The sequence below is a fragment of the Elgaria multicarinata genome, chromosome 6 (genome assembly GCF_023053635.1).
Source record: "Elgaria multicarinata webbii isolate HBS135686 ecotype San Diego chromosome 6, rElgMul1.1.pri, whole genome shotgun sequence".
Classification (NCBI taxonomy): domain Eukaryota; kingdom Metazoa; phylum Chordata; class Lepidosauria; order Squamata; family Anguidae; genus Elgaria; species Elgaria multicarinata.
The window spans coordinates 119,014,871-119,041,375 of NC_086176.1; the positions used below are offsets into that span (position 1 = coordinate 119,014,871).

The window sequence follows — 26,505 nt, forward strand, 5'->3', positions numbered from 1 at the left end:
AGGCACTTGGAGGAAGTTCTCAGAAGATGAGATTTCTGTTCTCCCCCACCCCCCCCACCCCAATGTCTTTCAAGATCTTTCCATAGCCGGAGTGCCTGTTGGTGAACACAGCCTCAGTGGAAATGACAAGGCACCCCTGCAGTCCCTGCCACTCTGCCTGCCTGCCTGCCTGCCTCTTGAGTTCTTGTCCCCTTGGCTTCTTCTGGGCAATTCTTCTAACCCCGAAGCATGCCCAGAACACGCTTCAGAGACATATCTACTGTAGCTCCTCCTTGCATTTTGCTTGCCCCGCTACTGTGGAGAAGTGAATTGCAGCGCAGCGTCCCAGCAGAAGGACTTCAGGGAAGGGCTGCCGCACGGCCAGGCTCCGAGCCAGCAGCCTGCTGGAAAGGCTGCCAGTTCAGTGGTTATCTGGACTGCGGCCATGAGTTGGCTGTGACAACAGTCTGCATTATCAGGGGAGGCTGCAAAGACGTCTGGCCTGGGAGGGAGCCAAGACTTCAGGGCAGGAGAAGTGTGCGCAGTCACACCTGCCAGCCGAGGAAGGGCCAGGGCAGCGGGCGGCTGGCTAGCAGCATTGCGGGGAACCAGGGCTTGGTGGCAGCGGAGTTGTCCTGGAAGGCGGTTGCCGGCTGTTTGCAAGGAGAAACACTCCTTCTGAGTAAGACAGGTGGACATTAGGGAGTTCATTCCACAGTTGCTAGCGTGGCCATTCTCCGGGTTTTGGCACATGCATGTAAGCGCCATGCAGTGCACGGATGTAGCGGCTGTTTCCCATGACGGCAACGCTCATGGGGAAATCTTGATAGCAGATCTTAGGAGAATTGGGGATTTTTCTCCAGCTTATCTTCAACCAAAAGAAAAATCATCTTGGTTTTTAATGCACCAGATATTAAACGAATGCAGCCTGTAGCTAGCAGCCCTCTGGCTGGGGCTCATGGGACTTGTTATCCAGAATAACTGGAAGGCAGTAGGTTCAGGGGCGGGAAGGCTGCTAGGGGATCGAAGACGAGCCACCTGGCTGGCCACCAAAGGGTCACGGACGAAAGCCGCCATCTGCCCGGCTGGCTTTTCTCCAGCTGGCCCGGTGCCTGTTCCCCACGGGTCGTGCCAAGCATCTGCCGTGTCACCGCTCCAGCCGCAGATTCTGAGCTAATGAGATGCGTCCGGTTAACTCGGCAGCCGAGACTCTTGCAACTTCCTTTGCGCTCAGGAATGTGATGTGCTGGCAGTTTTGAAGATCTGGGGAATGAAAGGGTCTGTGCCAGGCAGGGGGCAGCGGGGGGCGGGGGGCGGGGGCGGGGGGTGGGCAGTCCAGCCGGCGGCCCTGTCCAAGCCAAGGGGTTACCCCTTGTGAGGAGCGGCGCAAAGTTCACCTCCACGCGGCAGCGGACTCCGGCTCTTTCTGTTGCTGCTGTTGCCAACCTGGCGCCCTCCAAATGGGTTGGACTGCAACTCCCATCATCCCCATGGCATGCTGGCTGGGAATGATGGGAGGTGCAGTACGACACATCTGGGAAATGCCAGTTTGGGGAAGGCCAATTTAGGCTAACAAGGATTGCGCCGCATGGCGGCGACGTCCGTCGGGTGCTGCACGGTTGAGGCCTCTCAGTGCTACTGAGGAGAAGGCTGAGACGGAGGTCCGGGCCGTGATGAGTGGGGCGGAGAGGGGAGAGTCAGGTGGAGGAGCTGCGCTCCCAGGCTGGTGCTCTCGCGTCCGTCTCATGGTGCAGGCGCAGTCCCTGGAGAAGGCAGGTGGCTGTTCTTGTGGGATGCCTGGAACAGGCCCGCCATGAAGAGGGGCCCACTCACTTTGTCCCGTGGGTGGAAGGGGGCGAGTGCAGGTGGAAATGGCAGGCCAGCGGGGTCTGCCAGGCTGGGTGTCCCAGCACCAGGCCTCCCAACTAGCCACAGGATGGATCTCCTTGGAAGAAAGAGGCCTGGTGGGCAGAGCTGTAAAGAGCCATCTCACCAGGACCAGATCTGCCCGTCAGTACCACGGACCTCCCTAAACAGCACTTGCTTTTGCAGCCCACACGGTTCGGGCCCAGGGGCGGAATTCTATGCCTGCCCCCTCCCTGTTGCTGGGGGGGCGGGGCGGCAGACCCTCCTCAGGGAAACGGACGGACCCCTCCCTCAGGGGGCACCATGGCAGGGGCCATGCCCAGGGGCGCCAGGGGACATGCCTTCACTCAGACGGAGAAGCACAATGTGTCCAACTCTGACTGCTATGTGGGTTGGCTTGAAGCCTTCGCGGTGTCAGATGAAGGGCTATTCCAACCCGTGTGAAGCCAGGTCTGTTGGCTATTTTAAAAGAAGAGGAGGAGGAGGAGGAGGAGGAGGAGGGGAGCCTTAGGGTGGATTCCTGCATGGACAGGGGGTTGGACTCGATGGCCTTGTAGGGCCCTTCCAACTCTGCTATTCTATGAGTCTATGAGTCCGTGCTGTGCCCCTCCAAGTTCTGCGTCTCACCAAAGCTGGATTTGCCTTTTACGTGCACACTTAGAGGATCTGCATGCATCTGCTTAGCTTGCACCGTTTATTCTCCGGGCGGGCGGGGGGCAATGAAGTCCTGCCAACTGGACATCCCAACCATCTCCAGCTCCCACACCTTTTCCAGGCTCTTTTTGCAGCCTTGAGAACTAGAAACTTGCCTTTTGTGTAAAGCTGCTGAATTCCGCGCATGGCGCATGTGCCCCAGTTGCTGGGGAACATGGGCGGGAGGTTGCTCTTGCGCTCCTGCTTCTGGGTTTCCCATGGGTGGCCAATGTGCAAGAAGGACCCTTGGCCTGATCCAGCCTCAGGGCTTTTCTGATGTTCCCATGTGCGGGCCAGTGCGTAACGTTGCTGCGCTCGCTTTTCGTGGGTTCGAAGCGGCGAAACGTTCACACTGTCAGCAGTACTTTTACGAGCGACGCTTGGGCCTGGCGGTGCTCAGTTGGGACCCTTTCGTGTGTCCAGCCTGGTCCTTGCGAATGACGTGTTTCTAAGAGGAGTATCTTGCCCAGAGATGAGTGATTCTGTTGCCGTTCATTTTACTTGGCTGCTGAGTTTCAGAATCAGGAGCCTCCCCTGCCCGGAGTTCCGTTGCCAAGGGGCGGGGAGACGCAAACCCTCCCTCCCCATCCATTTGACTCTGCTGGAGCCTGGATAATAGAGGTTGGAGGTCAGTAGGGGGCTGTCCCCATCTTGCTAATTGCCCTGATGCAAGGGAGGAGGAGGAGGAGGAGAAAAGGAGATGGATGAAATCCCTACAGGTGTCAACCCAGGCTCAACAGAGATCGCGGAGTGACATCAAATATTTATCTCTTCCACCCGCGCAAAGGTGAAAGGTCGCTGCTGCGGAGGGCCAGGAGGGGCAGTTACGGCTCCCTTGGGGTGCAGCGAGCTGCTTTCCGGCCTCATCCAGGCTGGGAAGAGCCAGTTGTACGGAGGAGGCGCCGTTCGGATCTCCCGCCTGTGTCGTGTTGGATGGGCGGAATGAATTAGGCTCTTGTTTGGACACATGGACAAAAAGGGGAAGGGGAAGAGTGCGTGGGGGAGGGGGGAGGAGATGATTTTTGTGGGGGGTGGACGGAGGATGGGGAGAAGCCTCCTTCCCGGCACAGGACCGGTTTCCCTTCGAAGTGTTAACAAGAGTGTCCCCCGTTGTTGCTGTTTTTAAAGAAACTAAATCTGTTCTTCTGCAAAATTATCAGCTGAGAAGGGAATTTTCAGGCATGTGTTCAGGCGTTTGGACAGGGGTTTGATGTGTGATGTTCCCATTTCGGGGAGGCTGACGCTCCTGGATGAGGGCCAACTTTGTGGCAGGTTGGCCTGGACAGTGTGAGGAGAGCCTTTGAAGCCGATGGAGGTATTCCGCATGGCCCCGGAGAAGAAGTCAACTGGGAAAAGAAGCTGGCTGTGTTGGCTCTAAGACACAGCACCCTTCCCCAAGCTGGTGCCCTCCAGATGTGTTGGGCTACAATTCCCAGTACTCTCCAGTTGCTGGGAGTTGTAGCCCAACACAGCTGAAGGGCGCCAGGTTGGGGAAGAGCAGTGGCATAATGCATTTAACCACAACGACAACAGTCTCTTCCCAAATAATTGCACGGCAGAAAGAAGCCGAATTATTATCAATGTACATGGTGCTGTACAGAGTAAAACAGTAAAATAGCAAGACCCTGCCGCATAGGCTTACGTTCTAATAACTCTGAGTTCAGTACATTTTGTGTGGATCTGCTTGATTTCTCTGATTTCCCATCCTTTATTTTGCAACGCTTCCTACGTTGCACGGTGTCGTTTGATTTTACCAGTGGTGGGGGTCCTGTGGTGAAGCCCCCTCCTTCCCAGCCACTGGTGACCTCGGCTTCTGAGCTTTTAGCAGGCTGCCGCTTGGACACACACGCGCGAGCACGCCTTCCAGCCACATGGGTGCAGAACCTTGATTCCACAGCCCCCAAGAACGAACGCGGAAATTGGCTGCGTTCTGCACCCAGAACCACAACCTGTGCTTTCCCTGAGCTTTCTTGGAATCGAGACGTACGCACAGCCCTGGTATAGCCTGCCTTTTACAGTACATAAAAGGGGTGGAGTCCTGGAGTCCCATTTTGGGGAAGACCTATGGGGATGCAACTGCCCCCCCTCCCGCAATTCCCCCCCAAGGATACAGGGATGTGTCCACTGTTCCCCCATCAGCTCAACCGCTGTTGACCTTCTGGGACCTGTGGTGACCCTTGGGGGTGGGGGGGTACGTATGGGCCCCTGGGAGGGTTTTACTGGAGCTCTGCTAATATCCGGCCTTGTTCTTCCCCACTCGCAGCTCTATGAACTGGACAGTGACCCCAAGCGCAAGGAGTTCCTGGACGATTTGTTTGGCTTCATGCAGAAGAGAGGTGAGTCAGATCCTCCCTGTAGCCCCAAACGGGGAGAAAGCAGAGGCGAGCTGAGGACGGTGCTGAGTGCTGCTGGTGAGGGGCTCAGGACTGCTGCACTCCGCTCCCCATGTGGGACTGCTCTCTCCGGGGGATCTGGGGCCACCGGCGTCTTGTCTCAGTCTTCCTGGAGGGTAGGTGGAAAGTCGTGCGTCTGCGTTGGCGTTGGTGTGGGGAGCTCAAGTCCCATCTTGTGGGTGTGGGCGAAGCAGTAACTCTGGCGCTTCACAGATGACCTCGGCGTCCCAGGGCCTGGAAGCTGGGAACCCCGAGCAGCCCTGGAGAATTCCGATGGCCTCGGGGTGGGTGGGTGGAGCCGGCTTTTTTGGTGCCCACTGAACCCTCGGGGAGCTCTGAAACTCTGTACAACCCCTGTTTGAAGGAGAACTCTGTAGAACCCACATAAGGGCGTGAAACCAAGTTTGTCTTGGTTCAGCCGCTGAAGGGGAAAGAAAAGGCCTTGCGTTTGATCTACCCCCCCCCCCACTCTGGAGTAGCTGATCACCCTGCCCCAATGCAGGAAACCAAACATCACATCTCCCCATATCATCTTGGGAGGGAAGGGGATCCCCCAGCCCCCAAGAAACAAACTCATTCTCTGCATACAGAGTAGGGAAGGGAAAGGGGACTCCAGATGTTCCCCCCCCCTCCACCCCCCAGCTCCAGCCTGGGCATCAGGACCTGAAAGGCGGCAGGTTCCAGAAATGGGGGTGGAGTGAAATCAGGTGGATTCCTGCCTTGAGCAGGGGGTTGGACTCGATGGCCTTATAGGCCCCTTCCAACTCTACTATTCTATGATTCTATGATCTCCCCTTCCATGGCAGGGCAGAAGCTCTCCTGCTTCGCTTCGCTGCTGAGGATCAGGGCCATCTTGCTGCCTGCAGGGGATTGAGGTGGCACCTGGTGAAACGCGTGAAAAAAAATCCTCGCCAAACCGCAAAATAATTATTGTTCTGCCTTCACCGCGTGGCGAGAAAAGCAAAGACTCCCATCAGGGGAGTAGAGTTGTTTTACCTGGGTGGCATCTTGTCTCATGCCAGAAAAAAACCCAGGAGAAAACTTAAGACCGGTTTCTTAATGATTTTTTTTATTGCATTTTTATACCGCCCAATAGCCGAAGCTCTCTGGGCGGTTCCTTCCCATCTGTATCCCCAGAACCGGGCACCCTCCAGATGTCTTGGACTACACTTCCCATCATGCCCAGCTAGCATGATTGGAGGCATAGAGCAACACATCTGGAGGCCCCCATGCCAGGTTTAAGGCAACCCGAGGTGAATCTGCAGCTCCCCGCAGGCACGTCCTTCGACGACATCTTTCTCCTGCAGCTTGTTCCTTTAAACAATTCCTGCCTTGTGTGTCCCCCCCCCGCCCCCCCAGCCTCCCCCCTCCCAGTTAATTAGTGCAACATTAACCTCTGCCTGGGGTTTTATTTCCTATCGAGCGGCATGTTCATTAATCCCGATGCTGGCAAAGGGCTCTAATTGATGGCGGCCCCCGGACGGCGTGGGCTGCAGTTTGGGAGGCTTTTGAAAATTGTTCCCTGGCTCGATGGGGGATTGGGAAGGAGAGGTCAAAGGTTAAAGCATTTATCGAATCACCTCAATTGCTGGAGCTTCCTATTTATCCCGCCTGGCCGTGATAACAAAACCCGGCACCGATTTCCAATGCGGAGTCGCTGTCCGTCAAGGGCCGCGCGGGACCCACCGGCGGCTCCAAGGACTGGGGGGAAACTTTGGACTCCGGATTCTGCCAGATTCTATCGCCCCCGACCCCGTTCCGTTCCAGTACCAGGATCCGACCCTGAGAATCTCATGACATTATGTTAAAAGCAAGAATATTTATTTTATATTATTACAAATAATAATAATAATAATAATAATAATAATAATAATTATTATTTTATTTATTTGTTACTCACCTCTCCCTCTGGATCGAGGCGGGGTACAACACAAATAAAAACACCATAAAACTCATAAAACTAATTCAAACATTTAAAACCAGTGCATCATTAAAAGCAGCACACCATTAAAAAAGGCATCTTCAAATTCTGCTGGGTAGGCCTGCCGGAAGAGATCAGTCTTTATGGCTTTCTTAAATTCTGGAAGACTGTTAAGTTGACGAATCTCTCCCGACAGGTCATTCCACAAACTGGGAGCGGCAGGAGAAAAGGTCCTTTGGGTAACAGTTGTCAGCCTTGTTTTTGTTGGCTGGAGTAAATTCTTCCCAGAGGACTTGAGTGTATGGGGCGGATTGTTTGGGAGAAGGCGATCCTGCAGGTAGCCTGGACCCAAACCATGTAGGGCTTTAAAGGTGATAACCAACACTTTATACTTCGCCCGGAAACTAATTGGCAGCCAGTGAAGGGATTTTAAGACTGGTTTGATGTGGTCACCCTTAGGTGACCAGCCCAGCTGCCCTATTTTGAACTAGTTGAAGTTTCCGGACTAGGCACACAGATAGAGTGGCAAGGGGTCTGGAAACAAAGCCCTATGAAGAGAGACTGAAAGAACTGGGCATGTTTAGCTGGGAGAAGAGAAGACTGAGGGGAGACATGAGAGCACTCTTCAAAGACTTGAAAGGTTGTCACACAGAGGAGGGCCAGGATCTCTTCTCGATCCCCACAGAGTGCAGGACACGGAATAACGGGCTCAAGTTAAAGGAAGCCAGATTCTACCTGGACATCAGGAAAAACTTCCTGACTGTTAGAGCAGCACGACAATGGAATCAGTTACCTAGGGAGGTTGTGGGCTCTTCTCCCACACTAGAGACCTTCAAGAGGCAGCTGGACAACCATCTGTCGGGGATGCTTTAGGGTGGATTCCTGCATTGAGCAGGGGGTTGGACTCGATGGCCATGTAGGACCCTTCCAACTCTGCTATTCTATGATTCTATGATAGCACTATGTAGAGCGCTTTGCAGAAGCTGAGCCTCGAAGTTACCGGTGCGTGCACGACCGTCTTTAGGTCTTCCGACTCTAGGAAGGGGCGCAGCTGGCGTATCAGCCGAAGCTGATAGCAGGCACTCCTGGCCGTCGCATCTACCTGGGCTGCGAAGGCAGTCTTTCCGACGGAGTATAACCTCATCCAGAACTGGCTGACACACCTCCAGACCCAGGTTGTGGCCCTTGACAGCAAGCACCTCCGTCTTGTCTGGATTCAGCTTCAGTTTGTTTTTCCTCCTCCAGCCCATTACCGCCTCCAAGCATTTGCATCCTGCCTTGTATCGCAAGGATCTCAAGGCGCCGTACAGATAAAATCATTTGAGCAATATAAAACAGTGAAATATACACAGCTAGAAACAAATTAAACTGTTAATAAGTGAAAACCGGAATAGTACAGTAAAACCAATTAAAACAATTTAAGCTATGTACAGGCTTGGTGAATTTAGCCATCCAAGGCTTTGTTAAAAAGTTATGTCTTAGCTTGGCGCCAAAATGAAGCCAGTGCTGGCGCCAGTTGGGCCTCCGAGGGGAGGGGTTCCACAGCCGGGGGGGGGGGGGACACACCACAGAGAATAACATTTCTCTTTCTTCGGAACCACGGTGTTTTGGGTTTTTTGACACAAAATTGGGTGGGGTAGCTAATACCCTGGAAGACAGAAACAAACTTCAAAGGGATCTTGATAGGCTGGAGTGCTGGGCTGAAAACAACAGGATGAAATTTAATAGGGATAAATGCCAAGTTCTACATTTGGGAAATAGAAACCAAAGGCACAGTTACAAGATGGGGGATACTTGGCTCAGCAATGCGACAAACGAGAAGGACCTTGGAATTGTTGTAGATCGCAAGCTGAATATGAGCCAACAGTGCGATATGGCTGCAAGAAAGGCAAATACTATTTTGGGCTGCATTAATAGAAGTATAGCTTCCAAATCACGTGAGGTACTGGTTCCTCTCTATTCGGCCCTGGTTAGGCCTCATCTAGAGTATTGCGTCCAGTTCTGGGCTCCACAATTCAAGAAGGACGCAGACAAGCTGGAGCAAGTTCAGAGGAGGGCAGCCAGGATGATCAGGGGTCTGGAAACAAAGCTCTATGAAGAGAGACTGGAAGAACTGGGCATGTTTAGCCTGGAGAAGAGAAGATTGAGGGGAGACATGAGAGCACTCTTCAAATACTTGAAAGGTTGTCACACAGAGGAGGGCCAGGATCTCTTCTCGATCCTCCCAGAGTGCAGGACGTGGAATAACGGGCTCAAGTTAAAGGAAGCCAGATGCCAGCTGGACATCAGGAAAAACTTCCTGACTGTTAGAGCAGTACGACAATGGAATCAGTTACCCAGGGAGGTTGTGGGTTCTCCCACACTAGAGGCATTTAAGAAGAAGCTGGACAACCATCTGTCAGGGATGCTTTAGGGTGGATTTCTGCACTGAGCAGGGGGTTGGGCTCAATGGTCTTGTAGGCCCCTTCCAACTCTGCTATTCTATGATTCTATGAAGTTTTTCCTGATGTCCAGCCGGAATCTGGCTTCCTTTAACTTGAGCCCGTTATTCCGTGTCCTGCACTCTGGGAGGATCGAGAAGAGATCCTGGCCCTCCTCTGTGTGACAACCTTTCAAGTATTTGAAGAGTGCTATCATGTCAGTGATTTCTTCAAATACCTTTTAAGTGTTTGAAGAGTGCTATTCAAGCCAGTGTTCCCCACCAGTCGCTGGGGAACATGGGTGGGAGGGTGCTGTTGTACTGTGTCCTTCTTTGCTGGTCCCTGGCCGATGGCTGGTTGGCCCCTGTGTGAACAGAGGGCTGGACTAGATGGACCCTTGGTCTGGTCCAGCCTCAGGTCTCTTCTGAAGTTCTTATGTTAGATGCAGTAGGGCTCTCACCTACCTGCGCTCTTTCTTCCCGTTTGTCTAGCAAGCAAGAGGGAGCTATGATGGAAAAGACGAGGAGGAGGAGGAGGAGGCATGAGTGACAGCGGTGGAAAGAAGGGAGGCTCCCTGAGGGGGGCCCCCCTTTGAGGGCTTCTTGCCCACAGGGCCTCCATCACCCAGTGCTGGCCCTGCCCTTCAGACTGTGCTCAACGGATCCAGAAGCCAGATGGGTCCCACTTCTGCCGTCCCCTGCAGTGCTGTCCTTGTGTTTCCCTCCCTTCCCTAGTGGCCGCCCTGTACAGCGGTTTTGCCTCCCTGTACCTGCAATTGCAGCCTGTTCACTTCCTTCCATAAGATGTGATGGGGGGGGGGCATTGAGAGCTAACCCCACCCCCAAATCAGCCCCTTCCTTGGCCTAGGGCCGTGGCTCTTTCGGCGCTGTGCCTGTTCTCCTTCGCTGTCCCCAGAACTCCTGTCCCAGTCCTCCTGCCCAGGGCAAGGGTCTCCTCTGCCCCTGTCCTTCCAAGCTCTCCTTAGGCAAAGCCACGCTTCCGCCTGCCCCAGGTGTGCTGTGCGGAGGGTCCTGCGGATGGGTTGAGCAAATGAGCCAAGCTGCATGTTCCAAGGGAAGGGAACTGCCCCCCCCAAGCCAGTGAAAGCACCAAGGTTCTCTTGACGACATAACCATGGGGGGCGGACACCTCCCTCCTGGTCTTAGAGCCGATCCAGTCGCCCCTGGGCTTAACCCACTGGCTGCGTCTCCCGAAGAGGGGAGGGCCTGGCCCCACCGGCAGGCAACGGAGGGCCTGCAGTCATCTTGAGACGGGCGGGCGATGACAAAGCCCCCGGCCCCGGCCCGCTCCCTCTGACACAAGATTCATGGAAGCGCTGCTGCGTGCGGGCCTCATTATTCTAGCCGAGCTAATTAACTGGCTCTCTCCTGGCTGAGATAAGGGTGCTAATTAACAGCCATTCTCCCCGGCTGTACATCTGTACCGGAGGGGCCTTTGTGAGCCTCCTGCCATCGGGGGCTGAAGGATCGAATCCCGTGGGGGGCTGGGGAGGCTGCTTCCCCAGGGAGGGGCCCGGTCGATGCCCATAAATCCACCGCAGGGAGATAAGGGCCGGGACACTCAGCCCCCTCTCTGCCCGGAGCATCGATCTTGGGGAAGGGATAAATAACCCGAGTCTCGTGGCTTCTTGGTTGGCATTAATCTGCCTGCTGGTCCCTTCCACGAGGGCTAATCGCCCGCGGCGATCTGCGTCTCCATTAGGGCCTCACAAAAGGGACGGAGGCAGGAATGATGGCATCCTTTAGCCCCTGCCTGCCTGTGACAAAGAGGGAACCGTTGCAATGTTGAGAGGCAGCGTCGTCTAGGCTTCCCCATAGCTGGCTGGGGGAAGCTAGGATTTGCGGTTCAACAAATACAGAGGTCCCAGGTTTGGGAAAGCTGGTGGCGCCCCACAAGTAGAGATTTAGGAGTTTCCCCAGACACAAGGTTTGCTTGTGCAGCTGCCTCCAGCACTTGATTTCGGGTGTGCGTTAAGTGCAGCTGGGTGGGGTCTGATGCAATGCTGCTCCTGGGGCCTCTCCAAAGCCCTTGTGAGAGCTTCCGTCAGTGGAGAATCATAGAATCATAAAACAGTAGAGTTGGAAGGGGCCTCTAAGGCCATCGAGACCAACCCCCTGCTCAATGCAGGAATCCCCCTTAAAGCATCCCTGACAGATGGTTGTCCAGCTGCCTCTTGAAGGCCTCCAGTTTGGGAGAGCCCACCACCTCCCTAGGTCGCTGGTTCCATTGTCGTACTGCTCTAACCGTCAGGAAGTTTTTCCTGATGTCCAGCTGGAATCTGGCTTCCTTTAACTTGAGCCCGTTATTCCGTGTCCTGCACTCTGGGAGGATCGAGAAGAGATCCTGGCCCTCCTCTGTGTGACAACCTTTGAAGTCTTTGAAGAGTGCTCTCATGTCTCCCCTCAATCTTCTCTTCTCTAGGCTAAACATGCCCAGTTCTTTCCATCTCTCTTCATAGGGCTTTCTTTCCAGACCCCTGATCATCCTTATTGCTCTCCTCTGAACACGCTACTTAGAAGATTTCCGTGTGGACTTTCTATCTCTAGCCAAGGTCCGACCCGGGTTCAAATACCACTTTGGCCAAGGACTTACTATGAAGCCTTTTTGCAAGTCTCACTCTCTTCACCTTGCTGGGAATTGTAGTCCAAAAGGCTGTGTATATTGATGATGGTGACAGTAAATGCCCATTAAATATATTATATACCTTATCTCAATAATTTTTGCAGTAGCCCTGTAAAGTAGGCCAATATTATTCTCATCCCCATATTGGAGCTGTGGGGAGAGAGGCTTGTCTAAAGCAGCCAGAGGAGTTCATGGTAGTGGTGAGATTTGAACCACAGACGACCAGTAAGGGCCCACAATTCCCTCCTTCTGTCCTGTCTCAGTGTAAAAAAGACCAAACAAGGGCTTCCTTTTGAATTAACATTTCTGCGAAGCACGCGACCAATTAAAGGGACTGTGTAACAGGGCAGAGGTAGCAGTTGTGCTAAAACTCAGGAGTTCCGGCCCAGGGTTTGGCTGTGCTCCTAGTTTCTTCAAAATTTGAACCAACTCCATCCTCACACACCAACCCTGTGAGGTAGCCCTGTGCTCTGTCACATCCCAGATGGAACAATGAGGCTGGACTGTTGTGACTTGCATTTCTTCACCCCCACCCCCCGAGATTGGGGTAGAGGGGACTACAAAGCCCACCACTGTGGCCATTTAAAGCCCTCTGCTCTCTTCTCCCTGTTGGCTCCGAGATCTCCCCGGACGCCACGCACATGAGTTTGCAAACTTTTCTTTGTGACCGGTGAGGGCTAGAAACTTGCCTTTTAAATTTTGGAATGAGATGTGAGTTGTTCAGAACTCTGGCTTTGCTCCAGTTTCCACATGCGATAATCCATCCGGGCAGACCTGCCTCTGTAGTGGTTCCCCTACATTGCTTAGTGGTGATGTGTTATTCCCTTTGCGGAGGCCTGAAAATCAGCAGGCTTCATTTCTCCTGGCTTTTTACAATATTTGCCCAAGCCGGGCGTTTCCCGTGAAACTTGTTCTTCCTGATCCTCCGCCCTGCAGACGGCCAACCGCTTCTTCTGGGTGGGGAGGGGAGGCACTGAGCGGCCGGACACTGACCAGGGCTGTACGTCAGCATTTGAGTCCCCCTTGTCCCCCGGTACGAGAGCAGAACAGAGAGGCTGGTGCCGTCTGGACATCCGGAGCCCCAGGGGCTGAGATGGTGCAGCCAAGGGCCGGAAAAGGGCAGCAGTGGTGACGGCGGTGTAGTCCAGCCCCCTCCTGTGAGGCAGGGCTCCCAGGCCACTGACTAGCTGCTCTTGCTGCACATGTGATCTCCACTTGTGGCACACGGCGGTCTGGAGGGCGCAGGTTGGTCTGTGAAGGGCAGGTCGATGGGTGCTCCAGCCTCACAAACCTCCCAGCTCAGGCAAAAGGAATCCCCTTTCATGCTCCCCACCCAAAAGAATTTTGTCCTGGTATTTGCCACCTGCTCTCACTGCCAGATGGAAAAGGGGCTGCCCACATGCTCACATGCACCGCTTGGCCCTGCCCAGAAACACACCATTTTGGGCTGCATTAATAGAAGTAGAGCTTCCAAATCCTGGTTCCTCTCTATTCGGCCCCGGTTAGGCCTCATCTAGAGTATTGCATCCAGTTCTGGGCTCCACAATTCAAGAAGGACGCAGACAAGCTGGAGCGTGTTCAGAGGAGGGCAGCCAGGATGATCAGGGGTCTGGAGACAAAGCCCTATGAAGAGAGACTGAAAGAACAGTTTAGCCTGGAGAAGAGAAGATTGAGGGGAGACATGAGAGCACCCTTCAAATACTTGAAAGGTTGTCACACAGAGGAGGGTCAGGATCTCTTCTCGATCCTCCCAAAGTGCAGGACACGGAATAATGGGCTCAAGTTAAAGGAAGCCAGATTCCAGCTGGACATCAGGACAAACTTCCTGACTGTTAGAGCAGTACGACAATGGAATCAGTTGCCTGGTGAGGTGGTGGCCTCTCCCACACTAGAGGCCTTCAGGAGGCAGCTGGACAACCCTCTGTCAGGGATGCTTTAGGGTGGATTCCTGCATTGAGCAGGGGGTTGGACTCGATGGCCTTGTACGCCCCTTCCAACTCTGTTATTCTATGATTCTAAGCTGTCTTCTCCCCCTCTGCCCTGAGTGAGCTTTTGTGTAACTGCTTGGCAACTGAGCCATGTGCTTCTGCTCTCGAGGAAAGGAGCATGGGCATATGTATATGTCTCTGCTGGTGGGGAAAAAAGTAAGCAGTTTGAAAGGCAAGCAAGGAAAAGATGAGGATATAATATATCTTGGGGACGCTGGGTGGGGCTGGTGGCAGGTACAGGCCAAAACATCTGGAGGGCTCGAAGTTGCCCACCCCTGAGTCACAGGCTGAGATTCCTATTTATTCATAGTTTGCGATTGTTTCCTGCCCTGTCCCAGAGGCTTTGGGCTGGTGCAAATCGATCAGAGACGTCAAGGAAGCCTAACAGAGATAGACGTGACACACGTCGTTCTTCTGTGATCCGTTTGCTGTTTTAGAACCTGCAGGTTAAATGCAGAGACGCATTGAAGGCCACGTTTGGTTTGTCCCTCCATTCTTCCAAGGTGAAATCGAAACTTGCCTCGCCGTCTCAAAACATTTGGGTTTTCAGGGGCTTGCTTCCAGACGAGGCCTTTATTGTGCCATCGCACAGACTCCTTCGGAGAAGAGTACAGGGCGTCCCGCATCGTCCTCTTCCATTTGTAACACTCTCACGTTTTCCTTCTGCTCCTTCCATCTTTGTTCTTCACCCAGAAAAGCCGTTAAGGACTTTGCATGGTTAGAAGAGAGTTGCGCAAGGGCTTCTCACTGGTAGCGCTGGGAGCCCTCCATCTGGAAGCGCCTCTGCAGATGTACCTCTTTAATTTTGGGGTGCGTGTGTGTGTGTGTGTACGCCTGCCTCTTCCCCCTTTTTTAAAGTTAGGAACCTGCCTTCTACCTGGGCGGGCTATTTGCACCTCAGCCCGATATTGTCTACGGCAGCCTTCCTCAATTTGGCATCCTTCAGATGTGCTGGACTGCAACTCCCATCTGCCCCAGTCAGCAGGGCCATTGGAGGAGAAGGCTACCAATGGCTACTAGTCCTTTTTTTAAAAAAGTAAACAATTTAATAAACATATATTCTAACTTAATTCCATTTAACATAATCATAATTAACAAAAGTGTGCTCCCCCCAACCACGGAATCTTATTCATATTTCCAAAATCTCATTACTTCCTCTGGAGGTGTTTTCCCTCTCCCCTTTAATAGTACAAATTCCAAGAACTGTTTCCATATTCCTTCAAAATCATTTGCTTTTATCATTCCTTTTCTAACTTTCATGTTACATGTTAATTTATCATTAATAGCGATATCCCATTTTTCTTTATACCAATCTTCTATATGATAATCCCCTTGAACCTTCCAGTTCCTGGATATCATTAGTCTTGCGGCTGTTAACAAGTTCGTTATCAATTCTTTTGTCTCCTGATTACAATTCAATTCTCCGTAAACTGATAATAATGCTACAATAGGTGTCTCTTGAATCTCCATTCCTACAATTTCTTTTATCTCTTTAAACACCATTTCCCATAATTTTTGTACAAATTCACATTCCCACCACATATGTAAATAAGTTCCTTTCTCTTGACAACCTTTCCAACAAGTTGCTGAATTCATCTTATTTATTTTATTTAGTTTCACAGGGGTTGGGGACCACCTCCAGACAAGCTTGTAATAATTTTCTTTTATCCTCACAGACATGTTTCTCAACACTCGTTGTTTCCATATCCCTTCCCAACTCTGTTGCCCTATTTGTTCCTTCAAGTCAGTTTCCCAAACTATCTTGCCTACGCTTTCCGACTCTCCCTTTCCCACTAATACTCTATATATTTCGCTCGTTAAACCTTTTATTGATTTGTTTTCCCTTTTCTCATTTTCTTTTTTTAAAATCAGCTCCTCAAACTTCGTAATTCCTCTACACACTCCATTATCATTTAACCATTTCTTCACTGTTCTAATTGAATATAGTTTAACCACGATGTATTTCCCTCTTTTAGTCTCTCTTCCCTCGTTTTCTTCCCTCGTTTTCATCCGTTCTAACCAATCTTTTAACTTCATTACCTTTCCTTCTTTTAAACTTTTTCCCAACTCTTTTTTTAAGTTTTCCAGAAAGTTCCTCATCATTATCACTGGTGATATTGGGGAAATACTCGGAAGTAAGTCTCTTTTATATAATCGCCATATTTCCCAGTGATTCCAGGAAGAGAAGGCTATCCATGGCTATTAGTCCTGATGGCTATGTGCTAGCTCCAGTTTCAGAGGCAATAAGCCTATGAACGCAAGTCGCTGGGGAACATGGGTGGGAGGGTGCTGTTCCACAGGTGTCCTGCTTGTGGGTCCCTGGTCGACAGCCGGCTGGCCACTGGGTGAGCAGAGTGCTGGGCTAGATGGACCCTGGGTCTGATCCAGCCTCAGGGCTCTTCTGATGTTCTTAAGGGGTTGATGGGAGTTGCAGGGTGCCTAGTTGGGGAAGGCTGGTCTTGGCCAACGCACAATGGCTCACCTGCTCCTTTTGAAACTGGAGGTGCCAGGGCTTGAACCTGTGACCTGGGCCAAAGACACGCGCGCCACCATTGGGCTCCCCCTGCCCCCGACACGAGGGCCAAGGCTGAGAGCGGGTGGGCTTGCTTGTCCATTCAGGGTTCGGCTTGCCGGTGTGCGAGGTTGTACCAACATTTGCACAGCTGGGTCATGCTGGGGACGAAGAACCCGCTGTGACCATACCCCATGTCCTGTCTCCACCAAACTGGCTCTGATGCCATGGTGTGGGGCAGAGATAATGTGGAGATAATGGCTGTGGTGATGGTGGGAGCTGGCTTCGGCTGGTGCCCCCTCCCCCCGAATCGAACCCTTGTGACCGGGTCAGATATCATAGAATCATAGAACTGCAGAGTTGGAAGGGGCCTACAAGGCCATCGAGTCCAACCCCCTGCTCAATGCAGGAATCCACCCTAAAGCATCCCTGACAGATGGTTGTCCAGCTGCCTCTTGAAGGCCTCTAGTGTGGGAGAGCCAACAACCTCCCTAGGTCACTGATTCCATTGTCGTACTGCTCTAACAGTCAGGAAGTTTTTCCTGGCTTACAGAGGAAAGTTCTGGAAGCTGAAGCGTACGTGCAGAGGCACTCGCTTTGCAGCAGGGCAGAAGGCAGAGGAAAAGATAAACCCTCCGCGCGTGCACACACACACAGTCTCTTTACAAAACAGAGACAAAACAAGTGAAATAAACTCTTGGCGAAAGAATAAAGCCAGCCATTTCTCAGGCCCATGAGGAGCAGCCCAGCCAATATCAGGGCCATAAATTAGGGGAGCGAGAAAGCGGCGCTGAGTGACAGCCGCGCTTGAGCTGACGGCCTCCCTGCCGCAAATGGATGGCTTTTCGATAGCTTCCAGGCTCCCTCCCCGCTTCCATTCACGGCCACCCAGAAGAAAGGAAGGGCGCCGTGGAGGAGCTTCCCTCTGCCTGTCAGTGGCAGCGGCGGCCTCCCTGGCCTGCCGAGGAAACCCGACGCACGCCGGGCAATTCCGGGGCTGGTGGGAATGTGGGGCACATGGGTCACCCCACTGCCCCCTGCTTTGCCTCATGTGTCGCCAGGCAGAGCAGGGCCTTACCAGCAAAGCAGACGTCTCATCCTCCCTTTCCAAAGCCACGTTTTGCTTCTGGCTTGAAAGCATTGCCATATCTTGTGGCAATGGATTCCACTGGCTCATGGCGGCTTGAATGAGCGAGCGGCCCCATTTCCCCTCGTGCTTTTTGCGGCTTCCTCATGGAGACCATGCTTCTGAGCATGTGCAGAAACCATTCTCGTCTTAGCAACGGCCTTCCCTATGCACATCCAGGATGTGGGGGCGATCCCACTACGCAAACGCGCAAAAAGGGCATTCGGTGAAGATTACCCCCTGTCTTTAAAATCAAGTTACTAGTCCTTAAGGCGGTGCAGTTGTAGGCAGGGCTTGGCGAAATGTGAGATGAGAAGTTGAGAAGCTGAGTGAAATGATCAGTAGTCAGCAATTGAGGTTCTTTGCTCTTCAGAAACAGAGAACATGAAAATCTGTCCCAAGTAAGCTGAAGATCATAAAAACGGGCCTGCTGGGGCAGTGGTGGGTGGCTCCCAGTTCACCCAGCATTCTGCTTCCTGCAGTGGTGAAGCAAATCCCAGCAGCCGTGTCAAGCCACTGAGGCCCAGCAGAGATGAACAAGGAATGGTCACGCCAAGAAGGGATTAGGGCCTATCAGGTGGGGTTTGAGTAGCCCATTCCAGGCAGATGCCTCTGGCGAGGGTGGGGGGTGGGTGGGGGATCCATCAGCAGGCCATGAAGGGCAACTCAGGTCCAACAATAGACTGCCTCTGGGTATGGAGGTTTCAAATGACCATCTTTCCCCATGAATTTGTCTCGTTCCCTTTTAAAGCCACCCAAGTTGGTGGCCGTTGCTGCCATTGGTGGCAGTGAATTTCACGGTTTGACAACATGCCGTCTGAAGATGTCCTTCCTTTTGTCTCTGCCGAATCTTCCAGCGTTGAGGTTCATGGGATGGTGAGCAGGGGAGAAAATCACCGCCTTCTCTACTGTCTCTCCACCAGGTGTTATTTGATAAACCTATAGAATCATAGAATAGCAGAGTTGGAAGGGGCCTACAAGGCCATCGAGTCCAACCCCCTGCTCAATGCAGGAATCCACCCTAAAGCATCCCTGACAGGTGGTTGTCCAGCTGCCTCTTGAAGGCCTCTAGTGTGGGAGAGCCCACAACCTCCCTAGGTAACTGGTTCCATTGTCGTACTGCTCTAACAGTCAGGAAGTTTTTCCTGATGCCCAGCCGGAATCTGGCTTCCTGTCACTTGAGCCCGTTATTCCGTGTCCTGCACTCTGGGAGGATTGAGGAGAGATCCTGGCCCTCCTCTGTGTGACAGCCTTTTAAGTATTAGAAGAGTGCTCTCATGTCTCCCCTCCATCTTCTCTTCTCCAGGCTAAACCTGCCCAGTCTCTCTTCCAGTCTCTCTTCATAGGGCTTTGTTTCCAGACCCCTGGTCATCCTGGTCGCCCTCCTCTGAACACGCTCCAGCTTGTCTGCGTCCTTCTTGAATTGTGGAGCCCAGAACTGGATGCAATACTCTAGATGAGGCCTAACCAGGGCCAAATAGAGAGGAACCAGTACCTCACGTGATTTGGAAGCTCTACTTCTATTAATGCAGCCCAAAATAGCATTTGCCTTTCTTGCAGCCATATCGCACTGTTGGCTCATATTGAGCTTGTGATCTACAATTCCAAGATCCTTCTCGTTTGTAGTGTTGCTGAGCCAAGTATCCCCCATCTTGTAACTGTGCCTTTGGTTTCTATTTCCTAAATGTAGAACTTGGCATTTATCCCTATTAAATTTCACCCTGTTAAATTTCACCCTGTTAAATTTCAACCTACTCCAAGCCTCCCCCCCCCCCGGTTCTCTAAACTAAAAGCCCCAAACGTGATAGTCATAGTTTTTACAGGAGGTACTCTAGAACCCCGATGGCTTTGCCCTCTTCTGCACCTTTTCCAGCTCTAAAACAGTCCTTTGGGGACGCACTTGCTAAATTTGCACAGCTCATACCGGCTGGGGGATACTGGGAGTCGTAGTCCATCCGGAGGGCACAACGTTGGGTCACAGAATCCAGGATTTCTTTCTGCAACGGTTGGGAATGGGATATCTTGGTGTGGGACCCTGCGTTTTCTCTCCTGCGGAATCATCTAAACCTTCCATAAAGGGGGTGAGACTGTGCCGCACTGAGGCCTCCCCGCCCCCATCAACTTAAGAATTTGGACGTGGGAAAGGCTTTTCATGCTCTAATGTCATCTAAGGGCTCCCTCCGCACACCCACCAAGAAGGGATTATGGCCCATTGGGCGGGGTTCCAGTAGCCCAGCCAGGAGGGCTTTGGCCAACTCCCCTGCTCCATGTGGCATGGGAAGGGAGGCAGGGCAGGCTAGCCTTGTCTGTGGACCCAGTGAGACACCCCCCCGCATCCATGCTGAGGCTATGCAGATTCTCCTGGTGACCCAAGAGGCTGTTAATTAGCCCATGACACCCTGTGAAGGGCCGTTGATGCTGCAGGCGTGTTGGGAATGAGTTCAGTTTAGCTGTTCATAGAATCATAGAATAGCAGAGTTGGAAGGGGCCTACAAGGCCATCGAGTCCAACCCCCTGCTCAAGGCAGAAATCTACCCTAAAGCATCCCTGACAGATGGTTGTCCAGCTGCCTCTTGAAGGCCTCTAGTGTGGGAGAGCCCACAACCTCCCTAGGTAACTGATCCCATTGTCGTACTGCTCTAACAGTCAGGAAGTTTTTCCTGATGTCCAGCCAGAATCTGGCTTCCTGTAACTTGAGCCCGTTATTCCATGTCCTGCACTCTGGGAGGATCGAGAAGAGATCCTGGCCCTCCTCTGGGTGACAACCTTTTAAGTCTTTGAAGAGTGCTCTCATGTCTCCCCTCAATCTTCTCTTCTCCAGGCTTGCAGACAGAGTGCATGCTGGGAAATGCACGGCCATGGGGGCTGGTCTGCAGCGACCTGGCCAGGATTCTGCTCTTGGGGAGCGTCTGGGTTTGGGGGGCTTGAGATTCAAGAGCCTGAGGATGGCAGGGGGCATGGCGGTCTCAAAAGAAAGGAGCCTCCAGAAGATCTTAAGGACCAGGTAGGCTCATACGAGAGGAGGCGGTTTTCCAGGTAGTCTGCCCCCAAGCTGTACAGGGCTTTATAGGTCATCTCCAGCACTTTGAATTCCGCCAGGAAACAGTCTGGTTGCCAGTGAAGCCACTGTAGCAAGGGAGACATGTGCTGCCTGGAACCAGCCCCAGTCAACCGCCTGGTTGCAGCATTCTGGACCTGGTGAAATTCCTGGACAGCTTCCAAAGGCAGCCCCACGTAGAACGTGCTGCAGTAGTCCAGATGGGATGTAAATAAGGCACATGTGACTGTGGCCAGATCAAACATCTCTAGGAAGAGCCCCAGGTGGCGCAGCAGCCTCACCTGTGCGAACACGTTCCTGGCCACTGCCAAAACCTGGGCATCTCGTGACGTCTCTGGTTAAAAGGGTTTGGGAATGCTGGATGGCAAACAGATCTTGAGCCTCTGGAGAGCTGTTGCTAGGCCAAGGAGGCAATGCTGGCCTAAATCAGGGGCTCGGGACTGTGGTCCCAATCCGGCCCTTGAAGGCTCCCCACATGGCCACGCCACCTTCTCCTGGTCCCACACCCTTTCCCCCCCCCCCCCTCCGGAGCACTGGTCATTCCGTGCTTTCCTGGCATTTGTGCCATTTTATTCCCTGTTCTAAACGGTTGAAATGCTAAAATAGGCTGGCGCATTTGCACTGTTTGGCCTCGTTCCTTTTGCTTTTGGCTCCAGCCGCCACTGGAATTTGCCCCCGAGATTTTCTCTGGAACGGAATTCAACCCTTGGGCTGAGTGAGGGTCAGTGTCCCCCCTCTCTCGGTCTAGAACAGCCTTCCTCAACCTGGGGCGCTCCAGATGTGTTGGACGGCAACTCCCAGAATGCCCCAGCCAGCTGGCTGGGGCATTCTGGGAGATGCCGTCCAACACATCTGGAGCGCCCCAGGTTGAGGAAGGCTGGTCTAGATGGAGCCATGGTGGCATAATGGCTATGTGCTGCCTCCAGTATCAGAGGTAGTAAGCCTGTCTGCTCCAGTTGCTGGGGAACATGGGCGGGAGGGTGCTGTTGCACCGTGTCCTGCCTATGGGCCCCTGGTTGACAGCTGGACTGGATGGACCCGCGGTCTGATTCCGATGTCCTTCTTGGTAGCCCCCAGCACATGGTGATGAAGAATCGCCGGGAGGGAGAAGGAGCGGTGAGCCCTGGGTGGAAGGCGATGGCTCTGGAGCTGGTGCTCTCATCCTGTCCCGATGCGCCATGCGCTGCGTGGTGCTTCGGCATTGTGGCTTCGGTTCCTGGTGCAGCAGCATGCCTGCCGCAATCCAAAGCCAGAGACGTTTTACCACCCAGGCCTGGACAATGAATGACTGGGGAGGGGGACGTCCCCATCAGCAGGTGCTTCAAAGTCAAGACACAGGCTGGAAAAAACCGCCCTGTCCACCAAGCCCTGGGTGGGGGCTCTGTCCCCGAGCAAAGCCCCTTCTCTGACTTCTACTCCCAACCAGAAAGCCGCAATCCAGCCCCTTGGCTGGGCACCAGTGGGGCTCCATCCGTGGCCTGCAGCCCCTTCCGGGGGCAAACGCCCTCTCGCCCAGCAGCCCCGTGCCAATCAGGCCCCCCCCCTCAAGGCGCCGGTCGTGTTTGCTGCCTCCCCTTAATAGAAATCATTCTGTCACCGGCGGAAGTGATTATCGTAAACATTTCCAGAGGGAGCCTGAACGGGATTAACAAGCTTTCTGACAAGCCGGCAGTTTTATAAGCTGATAATGCACCTTGTGGCCCGGGCAGCAGGGAGCAGGTGAGTAATTAACTCAGTCGCCCAGGAGGGAGAGGGGAGAGCCCGCCGGCGTGGCAGAAGGAGCACCCCGTTCTGACCGCAGGGCTGAGACGACTCCCCCCCCCTGCACTTCTGCAGCCAACGGCAGTTCCCCCCCCCCCCCCCCCGATCCAGCTCTATGCCTGTATTCAGAGGCTGGCAAGAAAAGCTGCCCCATTGACCCAGCAGGCATTCACCTGTCAACGGTACAATTCAGTTCCTTTGATTTGGGATACCCAGACTGAATTACGAACACCCTCCTAGAAGTCTTTTTAGGGAAAGGACTGTAGCTCTGGTAGAGCACGTGTGATGTGGGCAGAAAGACCCAGGTTCGATTCCTAGTATCTCCAGTAGGCTTCCTGGCTTTTCCTTCTCTGCCAAAAATGATAGAGAACCACTGCAGTCACAGGGCATTTTAGGCCCTGGTTAGGCCTCATCTAGAGTGTCCAGTTCTGGGCTCCAGACTTCAAGAAGGACACAGACAAGTTGGAGGAGGTTCAGAGGAGGGCAACCAGAATGATCAGGGGTCTGGAAACAAAGCCCTATGAAGAGAGACTGAAAGAACTGGGCATGTTTAGCCTGGAGAAGAGAAGATGGAGGGGAGACATGAGAGCACTCTTCAAATACTTGAAAGGTTGTCACACAGAGGAGGGCCAGGATCTCTTCTCCATCCTCCCAGAGTGCAGGACACGGAATAACAGGCTCAAGTTAAAGGAAGCCAGATTCCAGCTGGACATCAGGAAAAACTTCCTGACTGTTAGAGCAGTATGACAATGGAATCAGTTCCCTAGGGAGGTTGTGGGCTCTCCCACACTAGAGGCCTTCAAGAGGCAGCTGGACAACCATCTGCCAGGGATGCTTTAGGGTGGATTCCTGCATTAAGCAGGGAGTTGGACTCGATGGCCTTGTAGGCCCCTTCCAACTCTGCTGTTCTATGATTCTATGACATCATTCTTGGTTAGCAAGGTTTAGTGTGATGTGTGAACCAGACAGAGTAGACAAACCTGGGCTACATTGACAAAGCATCTGACCTGGTTTAAAGAGGCTCCCAACATTCTTGAGCAGGAAGGCCAAACAGAGCCTGGGTTTTCCCATCTGATCCCATCTGGGTAAATTCAGATAAAGGGAATGGGGCAAAAAGCAAACTAGCTGGGTCAATCAAGAGGCCCGACATGTGCCCGCAAGCAATGTGCTTCATTGGTGCAAGCCAACAACGTTGCATTGCATTGGATTTCTCATCAGAAGTGTGCCAGGTGCTGTACAGAACATGGACGTTATGTGGCAGGCAAAGCAGAGATAACTTTGCGAGAAAATGGCCTGATTACTGAGTAATGAGTGCAGATGGGCTGTTGGCAAAGCGCCCCGCCGAGCGGAGTCTGGAAAATCCCAAGAAGGGTTTGGTGGCCCTTGGTGCGTGGGGGACGTGTGGTCTGAGACTTGTCCAGTGATGTGTGCAGATATGATTCTACGTTTTGCTAGTTCAGGCTCACTGATTTATATTCAGCTTAACTTTTCATTGAGAAGGGCCCCTGATCGTGAGGAACTCGCCCTTTCGCTAGGTAGCTTATCCCAAAGGTTCACCAGCCTTCCCCTTTTTGAAAAATGCTGCAATTTCTAAATTGACCTGTCCGGATTCACCTTCTTCTTCTTCTAATCATTCTCTCTGATTTTGTCTCCCTCTACTGGATGGAACACATCTACCGTCATAAAATACTTCCTTGCCACAGAACGAAGTAAATATTGCGCAAGGGACCGGGGTTTTCTAAGTTTTAATTCGTGACGTGACCTTCATTTAGGGCTTTATGTACGCTGTGAGAGCCAAAATAACATGGCAAGAAAAGCTACGTTCTGCAGCCCGCGCACGCCAGTCACAGATGAAGTATATAGGCATGGTTATTAAAATCGTTCGTTATTTTATGCTTTTACAGTTCAGCATAATTTGTTCTGGTTTAGCCAGTTGCAGGGAAGGGGCAGAGGGCTGTGTGGGGCAACAGTGCCACCCCCCAACCTGCCCCACTGGACCTCTTATCCAGCCAATCCTTGGCACCAGAGAATTCAGCATGCATTGGCCATACACTTGCATAGAATCATAGAATAGCAGAGTTGGAAGGGGCCTACAAGGCCATCAAGTCCAACCCCTGCTCAATGCAGGAATCCACCCTAAAGCATCCCTGACAGATGGTTGCCCAGAGATCTTTCAAGCAGATTGTTCCAGAGATAATGGCTAGGAAAATGCTGCCTTTTTAAAAGGAAAGCTGACATCCCACCACTGTGCCTGCATGCCTTGAAACCTGATAGAATCATAGACTTGGAAGGGGCCTACAAGGCCATCGAGCCCAACGCCCCCTCTCAGTGCCCCTTGGTGGGCTCAGCTGTGCCTCTCTGGCATTATTAACTCTGACACCATATACAAGGTCTCCCCCACTCAGCCATAAACACAACAGCAATTCTGCAAGGATGTTTAATGCTTTTTAAACTTGTAAAGGGTTTTTTTTAAAGAAAAAGAGGGAAAAAAGATTGCTTCTGTTTTTATTTATTTTTTAACCCATTTTACAGATTAAGAGCTGAGGCTGGGAGACAGAGAATTACTCCAAGGCCTAATCTCCACCAAGCAGGATATTGCACTATGAAAGCAGAATGGAAGTGGTATATAAAAGGCAGGAGCCAGACTATTGCTTTATAGCAGTATTGAAGTGCACTGGCAACTGTTGGAGCCCACTGACACATATTATTTACCGCTTTCATGCCGCTATATCCTGCTTGGTGTGGCTGCTGCCTTTTATAGACCGCTTTCATAGTGCAATATCCTGCTGGGTGTAGATTAGGCCTAAGTCACCAAATGAGTACAGGTGTGAATGGAAATTTGAGCCCATGGCTCTCCAGATTTCATTTGAGACTCTATGTGCTCTGCGTGGGGCTGCCCTTGAAGACAGTCTGGAATTTTACATTGCTGCAAAATGCGGCTGCCAGAGTTTAAAATGGAGCCGGTCAGCCAGATCATGTTACACCAATCTTGTCCCAGCTACACTATTTCCAGGCTTCATTCAAGGTGTTGGTTTTGGATGCTAAAAGCCTAAATAGCTTGAGATCAAAATATCTCTAGAATAGGGTGAACCTATGAAAAGGAGGACAGGGCTCCTGGATCTTTAACAGTTGTAGAGAAAAGGGATTTTCAGCAGGTGTCATTTGTATACCTGCACATCTGGTGAAATTCCCTCTTCATCGCAATAGTTAAAGCTGCAGGAGCCCTCCTCTCTTTTGTGTCTGGTCAAGAGGGCAGGGCTCCTGCAGCTTTAACTGTTATGATGAAGACAAAATTTCACCAGGTGCTACATGCATTCAAATGACACCTGCTAAAATTCCCTTTTCTATGCAACTTTAAAGATACAGGAGCCCTATCCTCCTTTTCATAGGGTCACCCTATAGATTCTAGAACTGCCATCTGTCTTATAAGCCCGACCAACAAATTTATTGTTTTTCAGCCCCTGCATTGCCCCCACCCCAGAATTACAGTAGGTGAGCAGGTACTCAAGACGGGGTCTTTTCAGTCATGGCCCCGAAGATTTGGAATAGTGCCCCGAGCAAGGTCCACACAGCCCCATTGCTGCTCTCTTTCAAACAGGCAACAAAGGCTATTTTAATTCCATGAGCTTTTATAAAGTACTGGGGAATGCTTATTTATTATTTATTTTATTTATTACATTTTTATACCGCCCAATAGCCGAAGCGACTGGAAGGATCCAGACTTCCTTCTGTCTAAACCTGCACAGGATTGTGCCTTAGGTTGTTTTATGCCTCAACCTTTTTAAGATTGTTTCTGTGTTATTGATTAAAAACAACAACGACACTTGTGTATTATTATTTTTTTACATAATTTTTATTTTCTAAACTTTCAAACAATACAAACAATGTAGTATAAAACACTACCCCATAATACACAATAATACATACTAAACAATTTAATAAACATGTATTTTAACTTAATTTCATTTAATATAATCATTGATTAACATTAATGTGCTTCCCCAACCCCGGGATCTTATTCTGATTTCCAAAATCTCATTAATTCCCCTGGAGGTGTTTTCCCTCTCCCCTTTAATAATACAAAATCTAAAAACTGTTTCCATATTTCTTCAAAATCATTCGTTTTTATCATTCCTCTTCTAACT

The 26,505-nt window shown here is 51.9% G+C and overlaps 1 protein-coding gene across 1 annotated transcript in view; it reads left to right on the top strand.

Moving 5' to 3' along the window:
* Positions 1 to 26,505, top strand: part of ARID3C (AT-rich interaction domain 3C) — a 119,961-nt gene that overhangs the window by 83,581 nt on the left and 9,875 nt on the right. The window contains exon 4 of the mRNA XM_063128807.1: positions 4,802 to 4,874. Coding sequence (XP_062984877.1) covers positions 4,802 to 4,874 — 73 coding nt within the window. The remainder of the gene's footprint in view (positions 1 to 4,801; positions 4,875 to 26,505) is intronic.